Raw genomic sequence first — 17,538 nt, 5'->3', positions numbered from 1 at the left:
TATTGGACTGACGACTTTCTGCTTTGAAGTTCTTGGCTGGAGAGATTGGTATTGCTACTATTCGGTTGTGGTTTCTATTAGGGACTTTTATCACTAGTTGCTGCTGATTTAAAATGATATTTGTTTTCATTAAAATTAGAGATTTTCGACGCCACCTGCTCCGTGCGTATGTATCTATGAGAAGAGAACCTAACTGTCGTAGATAGGTAAATGAAGGAGGAGAGGGGGGTAATTTAATACAAAGAGGTGGGATATGTAAATGAAACATGGCTAAGAAATGAAAATGTGCGGGGAGTCAAAGTCCAGGTAAAGTAGCCCAGAAACTTGAAGATCATCATGATCAAGAGAATCAAGACCTTTAATGAGTCTTTCCAAGACTCTGGAGATTAACCAGCTCATAATACCTCCCCTTATTCCTCAACAACTCCGAGTGCGTTCCGCTTTCAACAATACGCCCTTGATCAAAGACGTAAATGATATCCGCCTTCTGGATCGTACTGAGACGATGCGCGACGGCAATCGTCGTCCGTCCCTTCGCCGCTGCATCCAGCGCAGCCTGGACAACTTTCTCGGACTCGGAGTCTAGCGCCGAGGTAGCTTCGTCCAGCAGGAGGATTTTCGGGTTCCGCAGCAGCGCGCGGGCAATTGCTACACGCTGCTTCTGGCCTCCGGATAACATCCCGCCCTTACTTCCGACAATAGTCGCGAAGCCGTCACTGCGAAAATGTTAGCTATTGCTACTGCACCAGGCAGCAAGAAGGGAAGGGGAGGGAAACTCACGGAAGAGACATGATAAAGTCATAAATATTCGCATCCTTGCAAGCCTTAACAAGCAACTCCTCCGCAACATCATCAGCCTCAATACCAAGCAGAATATTATCCTTGATCGAGCCCTGATAAAGCGTCGGCTCCTGCGACACAAGCGCCAAATGCTGCCGATAAGAATTAACATTCAAATTCGCGATGTTCTTCCCATCAACAAACACGCCCCCAGAAAGCGCGTCGTAGAACCGTTCCAAAAGCGCAATAGTCGTACTCTTTCCACACCCACTCGGCCCGACGAGCGCAATGTACTGGCCCGGCGCAACGCTCAGATTCAGCCCGCGCAACACAGGCTGCTCCGGCCGTGTAGGGTATCGGAAATGCACGTCGCGGAATTCGATCGTGCCGTCGCAGTTATCCAGCGCACCGCCTTCCTCAGACCATGTATCGATAACGGGTCTGCGATCGAAGAGTTTTCGAAACTCGTACGCCGCATTCTTGGCTTTACCCATGTCGGGCGAGAAACTGAATACCGTGCCAGCGGACTGGGCGCCGAAGAGAATCTCGCTGAAGCAGACGAAGAATTGGAAGGTTGTGTATTCGTTTTTGCCGAGGAGGGTGCCGCCGTACCAGAAACCCAGCGCGACGCAGAAGAAGACGAGCGCTTGCGACGCGGCGTAGAGCAGGGACGACTTGAAGATGGAGATCAGGCTTGCGCGGCCTTGCGCGTCGAGTTGGCCGTGGTAGATGGTCCAGACGTCTGATTCGCGCGTTAGCGATGCAACGGTTCGGATGGCGGATGTGGCTTCGCAGGCGTAGCTGGCGGATCCTTCGTAGGCTGTCTTTGAGCGCTGCTGGAATGCGGCAAGCATGTAGAAGCGGTAGAAGCCACAGGCCAGGAGGACGGGGACGACGGAGATGCAGACTAGGGCTAGTTTCCAGCCGAAGGAGAGGGAGATGACGATGGCGGCGATAAGGGTGGTGGAGGTCATTAGGATTGTTCCGAGGGTTGTTCCGCTGATGCCAGAGAGGTGCTTCGTTTCGGTGGAGAGGAAGGAAGTCAGGGCGCCGGTGGAGTTCTCTTCCTTGTCGAAGAAATTGATGTCCTGGCGGAGCATGATGCGGAAGGCCTTTGCGCGGGCTTTGCAGATCAGGCGCTCGGAGCAGTAGGCGAATGCGACGCCGTGGATGGAGAGTGTGATGAATTGCGCGATTCCGACAACGAAGAACATCAAGGACCAGAAGTTGGCGTCCTTGCGGAGCTCGGCGTATTGGCTTGCGGGCCTGGATAGAGCGGTGATGGCTTTGGCGTAGAGGAAGGCTTGGGTTGGTTGACCGCCGCCGCCGAGGATGGAGAAGAAAAGACCGATAATGAGGTATTTCCATTCAGCTCTGTTGAAGGAGGCAATGAATTTGATCAAGGTCCAGAGGGAGTACTTTCCTACGCCCTCGGTGCCAGTCTTGGCGAGAACCATGCTGGAGACGGATTTGCGAGTGTCGGCGCGTTGGATGGAGTTATCGTTGGTGAGGGTTCTCGTTGGCACGGCTTCGTCCTTGGGCTTTCCGCTGGATGAGGCGCTGGCGTAGGACTTGATGCGGGCGATTTCTTGCTTCTCGTAGGGTTCGTCGGAGTCTTCGTCATCCTCTTCAGCCAGTGCGTCCGCCTCCTTCTCTTCGTTGATGCGTTGCGCCTCGACGAGCTTGAAGTAGGGGCCGTCCAGCTCCAGGAGGTCGTCGTGAGTTCCTTGTTCGACGATCGATCCATTGACGAAGACAACAATGTTATGCGCGGTCTTGATGGTGGACAAACGGTGAGCAATGACAATGGTGGTGCGGCCTTCAGCAGCACGGTCAAGAGCTGCTTGCACAACACCTTCAGACTTGGTGTCCAGAGCGGAAGTCGCCTCGTCCAGCAGCAGGATCTTCGGGTCGGAAACAACAGCGCGGGCAATGGCAATACGCTGCTTCTGACCACCAGAGAGCAAGAAACCGCGCTGACCAACATTAGTCTCGTAACCCTCGGGCAGAGCCATGACGAAGTCGTGGGCATTAGCCATCTTGGCAGCATCTTCAATCAGATTCCGGATCTTTTCCTCGGATTCATTCTCGAAGCGAGTTCCAATGAGACCGTGGCGGATGTTCTCGTAGATAGTCGTTCCGAAGAGAATAGGCTCCTGGCTAACCAGCGAGATCTGTTGACGCAACCAGCGCAAGTTCAATTCTTGGATATCGTGACCGTCAAGATAGACATTACCGCCGACGGGGAGATAGAAGCGCTCCACAAGGCCGACAATGGTACTCTTTCCCGAACCAGAGGGACCGACCAGCGCAGTGGTCTTACCGGCGGGGATCTTCAGGGAGACATCTTGCATGACAGTCACCTCGGGGCGGGAGGGGTAAATGTGCTTGACGTTGCGGAACTCAATATCACCATCGACATGGTCGAGAGTCAGTCCCTCATCGCTTGTAGGATCCACAGGCGAGACACGGTCAATAGTACCAAAGATCTTCGACGCGGCCGCGACAGCATTGGTGAACGCCTGGCCGTTGGGAGCAACATTACCCAGACTGAAGGAACCGATCAAGATAGCCATCAGGATAGTAAGAACCTGGCCGACATTCACGTCGCCGGCAACGAGATACCGCGATCCCATCCAGAAGCCGAGACCGTAGTTAAGGAACATGATGCCGAACATAGCGCCGACCATGACGCCCAGCGCCATCTGCAGGCGCATACCCCAGCGTTCTGCAACACGAAGGTGCACCTCGTACTGCTTGGCCAATTTATCCTGGGTGCCGAAAGCAGTCGCGTTGCGAATCGAACTGATGACTTCTTCGGCGACGGTACCGCCGGCACCGTAGCTTTCCAGCGAGAGTTTGCTATACTTGATGATGAACCGGGATCCACCGCCCATAACCAGCACCAGGGCGACGATGGTTGAGGTACAGATACCTGCCAGACGGGCATATTTGATGTATGCCACGATAAAGGCCGTGACAAAGGTCGCGAGAGCGGTTAGCGTGAGGCCGACCTTCTCAGAGACACCATCCTGGATGAGATTGGTATCAGCCGTGATGCGGGTCGTGACCTCGCCAGCGCCGAGTTTATCAAAGTAAGCGATATTCTGGCGCAGGATGGCCTGGAGGTAGTGTTCGCGGATTTTCTGGGTGATGTGTTCGCCGGTATAGATGAAGCCGATAGTGCTGACGTAAACGGTGACGAACTCGGCGATACCGAGGTACACAAAGTACAGGACGTTCTTGGTGAGCTCATGGTAGAATTGATCATAAGTGTAATTGCCGATGCCATTGTTGGCCAAAGTAATCTGCTGGAAAGCCGTAGCCAATGCGCCGAAGAGGATGGTGAAGAGAGGCATCGCGGCACCGGCGACAATGGCGCAGAGAGCGCTGACGGCTAGGATGAGTAAATCGTTGCGCGATGCATAGCGGTACAGGCCAAACCAGGAGATCGCAACGGTAGGTGCATGGAGCTGTAATTTCAGGATTTCCTGCTCGTGTGGTGGGAGGTGGGCGAAGAGCGCATCCTCGTCGTCTGCGGTGACGGCGGAACTGGGTGTACCCTTGGAGCCATTGGAACCGCTTTTGGAGCCATTCTTTGAGGTGGAGGTAGTCGAAGCAGCATCATCAAGTGGTTTTTTTTTCTAGGCTGTCTGGTGCGATGACCTGACTGGGGACCTTTTCGACGGCGACCACGCCCTCCTCGGGTTGTTGCATGACTGCAACTAGTTATTTGCGAGGCCCACTATTTTTTTTTGTCTGGTGGAGCTAGCAGCTAGACCATCCAGGAGCCGAACACGAGGTTGGCAGGGGCACGACAATGGTGCAGGTTAGAGCGCAGTTGGAACCGATTGGCGCAAGGATGTAAGGGGTCGGGGGATTAATTCAGTGTCGGATTGATAGATGATAGGAGAGAAAAGAAGAGTGGGCGTAAGGGAGAGAGGTGGGTATAAAATGGAAGAAAAGAAGGAAGAATGAAAGAAGGAAGGAATGGGAGAAACTCGCGAATGAGCAGGTCGGGCTAGCTTGTGAATATATAAAGATCAAGAATATCGGAGCAAATAGTCACCGAGTGGAGGAAACGTCTAGATTTTGCGTATTCGAAGAGCCCAAGCGTATCCAAAAGGGAGAAATGGAATGAAAATGGGGGGTGCTACTAGTCAAAGTGGATCATCGGTGGGCCGGAGATGCCACTCTCCGGTTTTGCATTATTTCTAGTACTCCGTACACAACTACCGAATATGGTAACATGCTAGACTATAGATAGTTATAGGAATGTATTCTGTTATTTAGGTACCTGGATAGTCGGATACCTAGGTATATACTCCGATCCTGATATTATTCCCATGATATTATTCCCATGATATTACCCTGTACAACCACTTTATCTCCTCCGTATAGTCTGTCCGAATTTTAGTCCTGAACCCGATACTAGTACTTTATTCATCTCTCGGGCCCACGCATGCACGCACCCGCGCGCCCGTGGAGTGGCTGCAAGTCGCTGGGAGCCGCTGGAACTCGCCCGTTTCGGTATCTAGCGATGCCTGAATGCGGCTAGATGAGTCCGCGTAATAGAACCACAGATATCGATAGCACTCCCTTTCCATGCTTGGATGCCTAATTCATTATTTATTATCATGTGGGAGTACCCCATATATCCAAGGCAGTCACCTAATGGAAGTGCGTTGTGCTTATGATTGTAATGCGATCGCCTAACTTAGGTAGCCCTAAATCGGTCCCTCCTATGTACTGCATCTAATGTATCTACGGACTCGGAGTTCGGGCTATGCATGAAATGTAGATAACTTGTGTATGCGAAAATACGCAGATCCTGCTGTTCCCAGCGTCCAAGATTTCCCCTTCCAATGAGCCCACCTGACACACACACAGATCGCGTTGGTATGGCCGTGATTGGTGGATCGGGACGGTGGACCGGACTGCTTACCGAATGGAACATGAATGATTCACCCCGTTGTCGTTTAGGATCGGGGTCGGTGACTCAACCTCCGTCATCCGTCGCATAGAGCTCGTGTTCGCGTTGACTCGAATTCGGCTCCAACCTGGTTTTGGATTTGGATCTCCAATACTTGCTTGCGTTCAAGGATCAGGATTCATCCTGCATTTCGGAGATGGCGGTGTGTGGTGTACTTTTCGTAGGGTCTCCAATGTTGGTGGCCTAATCTACTCATCCCGGGTCAGAGTGATTGCCCGGATAGATTGTGCTCCGGGGTTTGCATTGTGAAGCATCTATCTAATCTAGGAACATCGAGTTGCCTTCAAAGTTCCCAAGGGGTTTCCAAGGTTGTGGGTGGCTAATGTGTATCACGTGGCAAGTAAAATTCTGCCTACTACCACCGCCCGATGGTTATACTTGATTACATCATCCACATGACATAATGATCAGAGTCACCTGACGCACAAGCGAAGGGCTTGGCCAAGCCCTGCCGCACACAAATCATCCGCACTCGAGGAATCTTGCCCAACTCATCCAGCTCATCGCGTTCAAGCCTTCAAGATGCCGGTCAGTAACCACCCACCTACACGACAGATCCTACCTGAACCCTTGATCTTTTTCCTCTCGCCACGTTCCCTCGCCATCGCCTCGAATTTTTGAATTTCTCCCGGATAACTAACCCTTTTCGCACCAACAGAGCCACAAGACCTTCCGCACCAAGCAAAAGCTTGCTAAGGCTCAGCGCCAGAACCGCCCCATCCCTCAGTGGATTCGCCTGCGCACTGGCAACACCATCAGGTACGCGCGACCTTGTTCGGATCCGCTCGACTCAGCTCCGATTTCGTTTCGTTCCGTTCCGTCAAGTTCCATGTTCAGTTCAAGTCTCGTCGAAAAATATGCAAACATTAGTGAGGAGGAAAGGAGAAAGGGAACAAGGAAGGAACTCAGCTCCCACAAATCGACCACAATATCGCCGCGCCAACATCCCACCAGAACAAACCAGAGACCGAACAGAACAGAACAGAACGAATGATGAAATCGGAGCAGAGCCGAGTCATGATCATCCGCATCATCCCAAACTAAACTAACAATTCTACCAGATACAACGCCAAGCGTCGCCACTGGCGCAAGTCCTGCCTGAACGTCTAAGTTCAGGTCCCGACTTGGACTGGAGTTGAATTATCCGACCACGCCTCAATCACGACACCGCTACGATGCCTTGTGCTCGATAACATTTGTTTCGAATTCGAATTCGACGTGCCGGCCCCTACCCATACCATCGACTGAATCCTTGGATCGCGATGGCAGACAATTTCTTATGATACGATACTCGGGCACCCGGCCGTCCGGTGAAATGTGCGGCGGGCGGGTTTTTTCTTATTACAAAAATGATGGAATCAATTGATGTCTCCCTTTCTTGCTGATTTTGACTCTTTCGTACTGTACTCTTGACTCGACGATACGATACTCGACTCGACTCGACCCCGTAGCCGGTCGGGTTTGGATCTGTAGCGACTTTGACTGTGTTCTTTCCTGGCACTCATGGGTCTAGGTCGACAGGGTCTGTTTGCCATTCAGTTCTATTGGGGAGAGAACTGGAGCTGTCACGATGTAGACGCCGATCAGATCCCTCGGTGCCGTCGCTTGTCAAACAGTACAAGCTTGCAGATTCACCCGGCTGATGAAGATCAGTGCACCTGGGCATCTAGATCGTATGTCTCTCTTCGCAGCTTGATTGAGGCTGGAATCGTGACCCCGAATCTCCCGTAGGAATGTAGACCTCTCGGACTTGAAAGCCTGCAGTGATGTACTGCGAGTAGTGATATCGAATCAGGGCCGGGCCGTGGTGGTACTGAGTAGTGGCGGGCCGATATATGTTGCCCGCACTCCAGGGCTGGCATGTGGTCATGGGTCCCGACTCGGAGGTCACGGACCGATACGCGTGCCCAGGTGAGCATCCATGGTGTTCAAGTTGGTCTGCCACTTCAGGGCTGCACCGTGACCGTGACCGGGCGTGACCTAGGGAGGTCATGGCTCGGGTCATGCTGCAAATACTAGTATCGTGAAGAACTCCAGTGAAGTATTGATTAATATCAGTAGTACTAATAATAACTAAGGCTCCAGGGTTGAATTGAATTTATATCCCAGATATATAGTACCTAGTTATACTCCAGGGCTAGTTCATAACCTAGGTATGTCCAAGTTCATGTAGGCATTCAGCCCAAAAGGAACTTGAACTTGAAAGTAACTAAATAGTACTACCAAGGGAGAACTAATAGAGCAATAACCCCCCAAAGATATATACAAGAAACCGAGAAAAGAAATATCTCCAAGATCCAACTTCACCAGATCAGACCAGTAAATTAAATTACATCATATCACTAACCGAATTAAACAAGAATGTACTTATGAAGATTAGATATCATTCCACCCAGTCCAGACCCAGCCCAGCCACACTCCAGCCCCGACTCGGACCAAAGTAGAGTTAGAGTAGACGAGAGCAAGAACAGCAAGGCAGAAAGCTCCCACAACGATTTTATTTGCACCTCCGCCGAACAGACCAAACGCCCAACCCCCTCCTCCCAACAACCCGGCCGAGCGTCTCCCGAACCCCGTCCTCGGCGAAATCCATATCGTCAAGGTTAAGGTGTTGGCGATACGACCACAGGCGGTAGAGCTGGAGATCCGCGCTTTCCGCCCCGGACAAGTCGGGGATGTACGCGTCAAGGAACGTTGCCGATACAGGCGCGACCAGATAAACCGGGGACAAAGAGCCACAGCTTGGCACGGACGAGTCGAGGCGTGATATCATCTCCGACCCCGGGATGCCCATGAGATCGAATGTGGAGATTGACGATGTGTTGAGGGCTGCGTCTGCGCCTGCGGGGCCATTTGCATGATCTTCTGCGCCCAGAAGCCAGTGCGGCGGAGAGTATGTTTTCCACCAGAAGACGCTTGCTTCGGGCGCGGATTTGATGCCCTGTGCGGCGGTGTTGGTGGTTATTATTTCGCGCATGGCGAGTTGGGCTGGGACAATTCCGCCTTGGTGGTAGACACCCATTAAGAAGCCCATGGCTGCATTGAAGATGATCCATGTTGCGAGGAAGAGGCGGTTGCGGTGCATGCGTACGCAGCTTAGGAGGAGGGGGACGCAAGGCAGGAGGAAGCGTGGTTCTTGGTGGGGGAAGATTGAGAGGATGAATGTTGCGCTGATGGCCGAGAGGGCGCGGGCGTTTCGCATTGCGAAGGGGATGATTGGTCGGCTGAAGAGGGAGAGGATCATGACTATGTATGCTGGGCCGAGGAGCTGGGTTAAGTTTGCGAGGAAGTGTTGGTGGTGGGGGTGGATGCCATGGAGTGCGAGGTTGCTTTTGTCGGTGTTGTAGAGGATGTTGTTTAGGGGTGTTATTATGGGGTCGCGGATGATGGAGAGGATGGATGCGGTGGGTCGGTAGAAGCTTGTGTCTATGTAGATTGCTGTCAAGGAGAAGAGGAGACCGAAGCCGATGATTGCTGCTAGTGACGCGGGTCTGGATGGTGTTAGAGTGGGATGCTGGTGGGCATGGATATGGCGGGGGAAACTGACTTGCGCTGGAAGTATGGCAGTAATTGAAGACCCGGGAATAAGAGGAAAGCTGGGAAGGTGATACGGTTGAAGACACCGACCACGGCGATGAAGGAGAAGACGGCGTATGAGAAGTAAGAGGAGCGTTGCTGGAGTCTGTCAGTACGTATGGCACGGCGCGGCGCAAAACAAAGTCGCGCAGATTGGTAACATAGCACCAGGATAGGGTGTAGAGGGCAGACGGCACGAACCTTGTTCTCGACAATGCGCCGAATCAGAACCAGTCCCCAGGCTACCAACAGGGTCTCGAGGGAGTTGGAGAAGGTGTGCGTCTGATATGTCCAGGTGACATATGATGAAGCAACCAACACGACCGTCGCGCGCCGGTGACGCGGCGAAGGTACCAACTCATAGATGGCCCAGTCTTCCAGTACAAAGCTGAGCAGGAACATCCCCGCGCGCAGCGCATAATAGACCAACTGTGGCGGCGGGCTTCCCGACCCGATCTCTGTGTAGAACCATTTCAGTAGGCTCATGGGCACCTCGTAAATGGGCCATAGCGGGAAGACGCTGCGGATGGGGAGGGAAGAGGTGAATTCCCATGGTAGCTGCGAGGGGTATGCTAGGACGCGACCTGTAGAGGTGGGAGTTAGCGCAATGTTTGAATCACATTGTGGTGGTGATGCGATTGCGATGGGATGCGCGGATGCGCCGGGGTAGGATGCGACTCGGACGCGATTACGAAGGGGGCAAGCAATGTTGCGCCTTTGAGCGCATAGATTGGCGCGATCAACGCGTCGCAGCGATGATTGAACCGGGGGAAGGTGATGGGGCTGTGGGATGATACCTGCAAAGACCTCTGGACCCTGGAAATGCTCATCGGGGTGGAGGTAGCTTGGCGACAGGGCGAAGTAAACACGGATGAGCAATAAGAGCAAATAGGTTCGTCTCCACATGGTTCATATGGACATGCTGAAAGGATGAAAGGGAATGAAAGGAGGGAGGTCGAGGTGAAAGGGAAAACTTGAAGTGTAGGGTCAAGTGTAAAGTAGTAAGTGAAAAGTTGAAATGTTTGACAAGGGGGGGGAAGTCGGAGGGGAGTGGATGATATCAGCCGCACTTGATAGTTTACACTGTACACAGTGTACTAGTAGACCTGTATATTGTATACAGAGTACTGTATATTCTACTAGTACTAGAATTAGAATTAATCATGTTGTCATGATTAACAGTAGAATAATTATCACTATAGTAACTATAACTATAACCATAACTACCTTAAGGTATATCGTGGTCTATCTATAGGACTACTTATTAGTCATACCACCGCATCGTGTACTACCTGTACTAGTAACTATCAAGTAACTGTGACCTCTAATATAGAATAAGATAAAATATTCTATCATTTGTCTCTTAGATAATATTAACCTTGGAACTACTAACTACAAAGACTTCAGCCTAGTCATAGCGAGGGTCTGCCTATTTCAGTGGGGGCCGCCCTCAATGGAGCTGCGGCGGACTAAAACAAAAGGCGCCCCTCCGTTTTCAACCTCCGACTTCCCTTCCTCTTCACTTTCCAAGGTTCTCACTTCTCACTTCCCATCCACTTTCAAACTTGAACATTCCAAAGTCAGCTTCACCCTAATCTGCAGCTACCAGCTACCAGCTACCATCTGCATCTGCTACTCACCATCCCGCACATCTAACTCTCGCTCCAGACGTCACTGAAACCTCCGCCACTCCACATCACCACTTTCACAATGGCTACTCCCCAGATCACTCTCACCAGCTCCGATGGTGTCGATGTCACCGTTGGTACGTACAAACCTCCATTTCCCATTGACTACGCCACCCACTAACCCCTTCCCCAGAGCGCACCGTCGCTGAGCGATCCGTTCTGATCAAGAACATGCTCGAGGATCTCGGTGACTCCGGCGAAGCCATCCCCATTCCCAACGTAAGTCACTTGCATTCGAAGTTCCCATTAAATCTGCAAAGCAATGCCAGAGAAGACCAGAGCACAGCAGGCCAGAGCACAGACGCGCAAACGAGACCGGTCGCAGACCCAAGCTAACCCAATACCCCACCCCGCAGGTCAACGAGGCTGTCCTCCGCAAGGTCATCGAGTGGTGCGAGCACCACAAGAACGACCCCCCCCACCGCCGGCGACGAGGACGACAACCGTCGCAAGACCAGCGATATCGAAGAGTGGGACCAGAAGTTCATGCAGGTCGACCAGGAGATGCTTTTCGAGATCATTCTGGTGAGTTTCTCCAGGCGCCTGCTTGCTACCGCGCGCCCGCGGTGAAAGTGAAAACCAAACATTCCCAACCATTAACTAACCATTTTCTTTCAATTTTTTCCAGGCCGCCAATTACCTCGACATTAAGGCTTTGCTAGACGTCGGCTGCAAGACCGTCGCCAACATGATCAAGGGCAAGTCCCCCGAGGAAATCCGCAAGACCTTCAACATCCAGAACGACTTCACTCCCGAGGAGGAGGACCAGATCCGCCGTGAGAACGAGTGGGCCGAGGAGTGAGTTTTAGTTCCCTTTCATGCGGCTGTGCTGGACCCTGCTAACCACGTCTTTCTTTCTAGCCGCTAAATCTCAAAAAGCCTTTACGTTATGACCCTCATGTTTCGCTCAAATATCTTGGATCGAATCCCCGCCTATTCCAGATTGGGCGCTAGGCCTGTGCTGGGCTGTGCTGGGCTGTACTGGGCTACGCTGCGCTGTGGCCTGGTAATGTGCGTCCTCTTTGTCTCACGGAGTTCGGTTAGCGGTCGTCCTTTTATTTTCCATTTTCATTTTCTTTCGCTGTTGTTTTTTTCTTTGCTACACCCTCTACGACTGGTCATGGTCAGGTCATGGAAATCTGAAATAAATCTCTTGCTCTGTCTCTTCTCTCTGTACTGTATACTGTGACGTACTGGGCTTTGCTGTGCGTAGGTACATATTGTAGTTAGTAGATGGGCTGCTTGCTTGCTTCTCAATCATTGGTATATTCTCCCCTCTTCTAATTCCTCGATATCCTCTGATGTAAAAGTACAATGTCCTATCGGTCCACTCGTAGATACAGCCCCCCATCTAACGGGTAAGATACTCATATCATACCCAAGATAATCCAAACCAGGCCTGTCTTCTTTGTTGTCTTCGGCTTGGCCCCGGCCTTCATTTGCCAGGCCATCCAAGCCCGTCATATCCTCATCTCGGCGCAATTGGGATTGAGATCGAGATTCAGACACAGCACTAGCGCTCCTCCCTCTTCCACTCCCATCCCCATCCCCATCCTCATCCCTATTAGGATCAAACCCAACCTGACAAGCAGCAGCAATAGCAAAACTACAACTCCCCACAACAGGCATCCCACCCTTAACCCTCCGATCCCCAAGGAAAAGCACAACAAGACACATAACAAGCCCAATAACAATCGAACTAACCGTCGCCACGGCCGAAAACCCACAAGCGATGAAATCCTCCCCAGCCACGCGCTCCATGTCGGCGCTGAATACCTCGATCCCGACCGTGAACAGAGACTCTGATATCAGCCAGTGCAGAACGGCGGATGTGGTTAGTAAGGGCGCGGCGTAGCGGTAGGGGATTGTTAGGAAGTATGTGCTTCGTTGGGAGTAGATGGGGTTGTTTGAGACGCGGAGGCCTTTGCCTTTGCCTGGAGAGGAGGACTGGTAACTGCTCCATTCTTCCGCGCTGCAAATCGAGGTGAGAACGCTGTTTGTGGCGAAGTAGAGGATTGAGTTTATTAATTGGGGCGAGTTGGTGATGAGGACATTTGGGATCAGGCTTTCGGGCCAGTTGCCGAATTTGCCGGTTAGGAGGGTGCCGGTGTTTATGGTGTGGAGGGGGGCTGTCCAGATTGGTGCGTAGCCTAGTTTTGATACCCAGCCTGTTAACCAGACGAAGGCGATGCTGCCCACGGATAGGGTTGTGAACCACCTAAGGTTTTGCCGGGGTGTTAGAGAGGAACTTGAAGGAAGATAGGAATACTATAGTAGGGCGAAGAGGATTGGGAGAGGAGAGTACTATGCTCACTCGACTCACATTACTGCAGTAGAGTGTAGACTTAAAGTAGAAACGGCATTATATCGTCTCATTCGATCTTTTTCAATGGTCTTTTGATACATGAATGTTCCATTCTCGATCTGTTGAGCGAAGGGCCCGATAAGTCGTGCTGCTTCGGATCTGGTTATCAAGCAACATCGTCGAGAGTAGATATCCGGTCGACGTAAGAACGATGCGACTGCATCTCCAATTGTTAATAAAGGTGGATCATCGTGCGGTAAGCCCAGCCATATGTATAGCAGGACCACGCACTTGACCGTATTGAATCCGATAATAATGAACACCAGCGGCAATGAATATTGCAGCTTGCTATGCTGGGGCTCGTTTTGAGCAAGGCAATAGTCGACTTTGTAGTAGCTTTTGCTGATGGTAGGCGCATGGCTAGTACCATTAGTACTAGTAGTGGTAGTGTTGACTGTGACGGTCCAATTATTTCGTCCTCCTTGAGATCGGAGATCAGGTAGGTATTTGCTACAGTCTCTTTCTGATACATACCCCTCACATAACCAAGTATACGGCTCGTTCACCCCTGGATGAAATACTCGTTGATTGGAAATAAGATCGTATGTGCTGTCATTGCTGCCATTCTTCCCCTTGATACTGTCTGTAACTAAGAGGAAAGCCGTATATCCCGATTGAAAGGTCTGCCCTAATGCATTGATGCAATCGACACGGCTGAGATTATGCAGAGAGCCATTCTGGGCAACTTGGTAGAATGCATGTAATGGCGCGTTGTAAGATGAGTTGGTTAGACGGAGGTTTTTGAAATCTCGAGTTGTTTCGAAGGCTTCTCCAGCGAAGACGTTATATGCGGCGACTGATTGTGTGAGGAAGATTGTTGAGTTGTATCTATTCCTGCGGTCAGTACTAGCATAATCTATCGCCATAACTGTTCCAAGGTTTTTAAACCGTGTTTCGTACACTAAATGGAAAGGCAGAGAGGAAACTGCCAGACAAACCCATGATACCAAGCGACGCTTGGATACTTGGAATAAGTTCCGCATGCTGGGTACACCGATGTCGAGCCATTTACCCCTCCGGTGAGCTTGGTCTATATCTTGTCTTGTTGGTGCAACTAGGCATTGCTATGCATGGTTGGTTTGATTAGCTAGAACAGGCGAAAGGAATCTCTTGTACGTACCATTCCAAAATTACTCGCACTTAGCAGAGCCGTACTGAGGAGATTAACAAGGAAGTGAAGACCGACGTTCAAACGGTGAACCTTTTCGTAGTCGCCTTCGTATAATACGCCCTTTTGGTCCTGTTGTTCGTGATGTGCCGCTGTGTAGAGTAAGAAACCCGTGTTGAAAAGGAGGACGACCACGCTTGCTATGAATGCGAGGAATATGGTGAATTTCCATTTCTCAAATTGTGTGCGTTTGATAAGGGGCTTGTTATTGTTCTTCTTTAGATGGATTCCGTCAAGCAGTGCCTGTGTGCTTTCTGAGTTGATGTCTTGGTCATGACTATGGGTGTTGAGTAGCGTCTCTCTGCTTTCATGATGGTGGAATACCGGTAAGAGCTCATCATTTTGCGGAAAGGGGGTCATTCTGCATTTATCTTCTCTTTCCGGGTGATAGGTAGTGGATAGTGCCGGTCTTGATAGTGAGGTAGGAAGCGCTGGGGTGTATATCGAGATAGTGGCTTACGCTGGTTTAATAAGGCATCTATTACACAGAAATGGTAACACAGTCTTCATGGGACTGGCAATCTCACGTCAGTAGATACTGGGATATTCTCTGATATTGTTTAAGAATAGGTCGACTCGCTGGGATGAGTTGAACGAATTCAATGACGATTAAGTACAGGAAGTAGCCGGCTGCTTGCTCCTCCAATTATCGGTAGATCCTCCCTTCTGGTTCCTCGCCATCCCTGGTGTAAACTGCAATGTCCTATAGGTCTACTTGTAGTCACCACTATCGATGCTCATATCATATCCATGACAAGAATCAAAATCGGGTCCGTTTTCTTTGCTATCCCCCTATTAGTCTCTCTTTACCAGGAAGCTCGCCATTTCTCGCGACCGTGCTTCGCCCATGTTTTGCGACATGAAGCTGCGGAAGAAGTACACGTATCATTGTTCCACAAAGAGGAAAAAACCCCGTGCATTCAAAGCAGAAGTGATTTCAGAAGCGTGGCGAGTACTCGGAGCTGGATTGATGGCTGACGGCTGTGGTGCGGGAGCGGTGGTGGTGGTGAGCCTTAGAAGTGGAACTCTGAGCTTCATGAAGTACTGCCAGCTGCCGGTAGCTTGTATCAATGAATGGGAATAGACTGCACACTTTGGCGCGGCGGTCGGTGAATCGCCCTGCTTTTTCAATCTCATTTCTATTGATGGTTGAGTTTCATTGACCTCGGGCTCCACTAGCATTCGAGGTTCAGGTTGATCTTGAGCTTCGGCTTGACCCGAGTCCTGAGATGAAGTCGGTATACGGGCACCAGTCCGGCGACGTAGATGAAATCACCTCTCCTTCCTCGTCGTCACATTCGGTGAGCAATCGTATCCGTAATCGATGCAGCGGTCGCATTTTTGCGAAGGCCAGGTGCGATCGAGAGGAAGGCACTATATCTGATTCTGTTAATTCCATGGCACTCCTCCGCGCTGGGAGAAGAGCGGTGGTTCAAAAAGTAGGGGCTGGTACCTTTTTCTTGTCATTTAGACACTGAATGCACTTGGAATATTGAAATTGTTGAGGCATAGTCACAATGAGGATAGAAATTTGGCATCGAGATAGAGTGATGGGGTTGTTGGAAGAACTGATTCAAGATGGGGTGAAAAGCTTCAAGTGAGATGGTGAGGAGTTATAAAATAGGAAGAAAGGGGGGGTTCATGGCCCTATTTAAATTTTGGCCCCAGTGCCGTGCTAAAAACTTCAAGTTAAACCGTCCAAGCTAGCTAGTCTAAATGTTCAACAGTCCAAGTTAACCTTGGTGATGGCGATCTGGACGTTTGTCTTGGGAACTTGAACATGGACCTCATAAAATGGGGCTGAAAATAGGAATTGTCTTGACGAGTTTAACCAGCACTGCGACTGTGAATGCGACTGTGACTGCGACTACAACTACGACTTTCATCATCCTCCGGGATTAAACAGATCAATCGATTAAAATACCTACTAGATACCTAGGTATAGTTAAACTTTTCCCCCAAAAGGTTATTTGCCTACTGTCAAGGATACGACCAGCAAAGACAACTTGTTTAACACGCCAAAAATATATTTTAGCAAGTGCTGCGACCGGCAAAAAAAGACAGTTTAACTTGGACTGTTCAACCGAGACAATTGAACGCTGTTTGGGCTGGGCTGGGCTGCTGAGCGCTCAGGCCGGTTAGTTTAGATCGTTTCAGTTGGGCTGTTTCCAAATGGCAAAGTGAATATTGTCTCATATATTACGAGTAGTCCTATACATTATAAAGCCTTACTTTAATCTGGAAGAATCATGGGGAAATTTGGTAAATCACCTGGGCATGAAGGGGATTCATTGGTAGGTAGCTCGTCTGTCCGATACTAGTACGCATGCACCAAATGGTACTATCAGGCGCTTGCTTTGCTCTATTAAAACTTGAACCGTCCTTAATTTATTCCTATGTGCGTGAATGGCCAGGATCATTTCCTTTTACTGCGAGTCCCATAATAGAGCAGAAATCAACCTGCTATTCGATAAAGATTGGCGTCGTGGATCTCGAATCTGTTCATTGGGGAGGGCTAACATGACGTAATGCATCATCGACACCTTGTTTAATAGCACAAAGGAAGAGGACCGACAAGTCCAACAGGCTATGGCGAGTCGAAGTATTGAATAGGCTCAAGCCATATTATCCCGAAGAGGCTGGGAAGGCCTTCCAACTTACGACTTGGACTACGCGAAGTCGAGACTTGAATATGGTCGATGTAGAACCCTTCACCTGGACCCACCTAGGGCAAGGCATGGAAGAAATTACTGCGTACTCCACCTGGGCAGCCCTCGAGCTCTGGATACTAAGAAAGCAGCGGGACAGATGCATCATGATAGGAATCTGGAAAAACTACCTGCTACTAGGCAAATACGATAGAGTAGCTATACGACTAACACAATCTAATCCACGGAGGAATTCATTCAGCGAAAACGTCCCATTTTGCCCATTAGAGGTTAAATACATGAAAGTCGTTTCTGAATCG

At 50.5% G+C, this 17,538-nt stretch overlaps 5 protein-coding genes across 5 annotated transcripts; 2 read left to right on the top strand and 3 right to left on the bottom strand.

Moving 5' to 3' along the window:
- Window positions 1-358: 358 nt before the first annotated feature.
- On the bottom strand, window positions 359-4,497 carry mdr1 (ABC multidrug transporter Mdr1; the record flags this gene model as incomplete). Its single annotated transcript, XM_057105232.1, has 3 exons — window positions 359-716; window positions 781-4,424; window positions 4,447-4,497. 3 exons carry the CDS (start codon window positions 4,495-4,497, stop codon window positions 359-361), a joined length of 4,053 nt encoding a protein of 1,350 aa, XP_056956681.1.
- Window positions 4,498-6,295: 1,798 nt separating this feature from the next.
- Window positions 6,296-6,883, top strand: N7533_008581 (60S ribosomal protein eL39; the record flags this gene model as incomplete). The annotated part of the gene is made up of 3 exons (XM_057105231.1): window positions 6,296-6,301; window positions 6,432-6,532; window positions 6,835-6,883. 3 exons carry the CDS (start codon window positions 6,296-6,298, stop codon window positions 6,881-6,883), a joined length of 156 nt encoding a protein of 51 aa, XP_056956680.1.
- A 1,387-nt stretch (window positions 6,884-8,270) lies between these two features.
- smp3 (glycosylphosphatidylinositol-alpha 1,2 mannosyltransferase smp3) lies at window positions 8,271-10,255 on the bottom strand (the record flags this gene model as incomplete). The annotated part of the gene is made up of 4 exons (XM_057105230.1): window positions 8,271-9,264; window positions 9,321-9,448; window positions 9,551-9,933; window positions 10,147-10,255. 4 exons carry the CDS (start codon window positions 10,253-10,255, stop codon window positions 8,271-8,273), a joined length of 1,614 nt encoding a protein of 537 aa, XP_056956679.1.
- An 804-nt stretch (window positions 10,256-11,059) lies between these two features.
- skpA (SCF ubiquitin ligase subunit skpA) lies at window positions 11,060-11,839 on the top strand (the record flags this gene model as incomplete). The annotated part of the gene is made up of 4 exons (XM_057105229.1): window positions 11,060-11,114; window positions 11,171-11,256; window positions 11,394-11,603; window positions 11,666-11,839. The coding sequence occupies 4 exons, from the start codon at window positions 11,060-11,062 to the stop codon at window positions 11,837-11,839; spliced, it is 525 nt and encodes a 174-aa protein (XP_056956678.1).
- A 455-nt stretch (window positions 11,840-12,294) lies between these two features.
- On the bottom strand, window positions 12,295-14,930 carry N7533_008578 (uncharacterized protein; the record flags this gene model as incomplete). The annotated part of the gene is made up of 3 exons (XM_057105228.1): window positions 12,295-13,285; window positions 13,361-14,466; window positions 14,523-14,930. The coding sequence occupies 3 exons, from the start codon at window positions 14,928-14,930 to the stop codon at window positions 12,295-12,297; spliced, it is 2,505 nt and encodes an 834-aa protein (XP_056956677.1).
- Window positions 14,931-17,538: the final 2,608 nt, after the last annotated feature.

Source organism: Penicillium manginii (assembly GCF_028828005.1).
Source record: "Penicillium manginii strain IBT 31320 chromosome Unknown utg000006l:1.0-4164085.0:1.0-4166146.0, whole genome shotgun sequence".
NCBI lineage: Eukaryota > Fungi > Ascomycota > Eurotiomycetes > Eurotiales > Aspergillaceae > Penicillium > Penicillium manginii.
The sequence above is the reverse complement of the archived record's forward strand: the minus strand, read 5'-3'. Positions and strand labels throughout refer to the sequence as shown.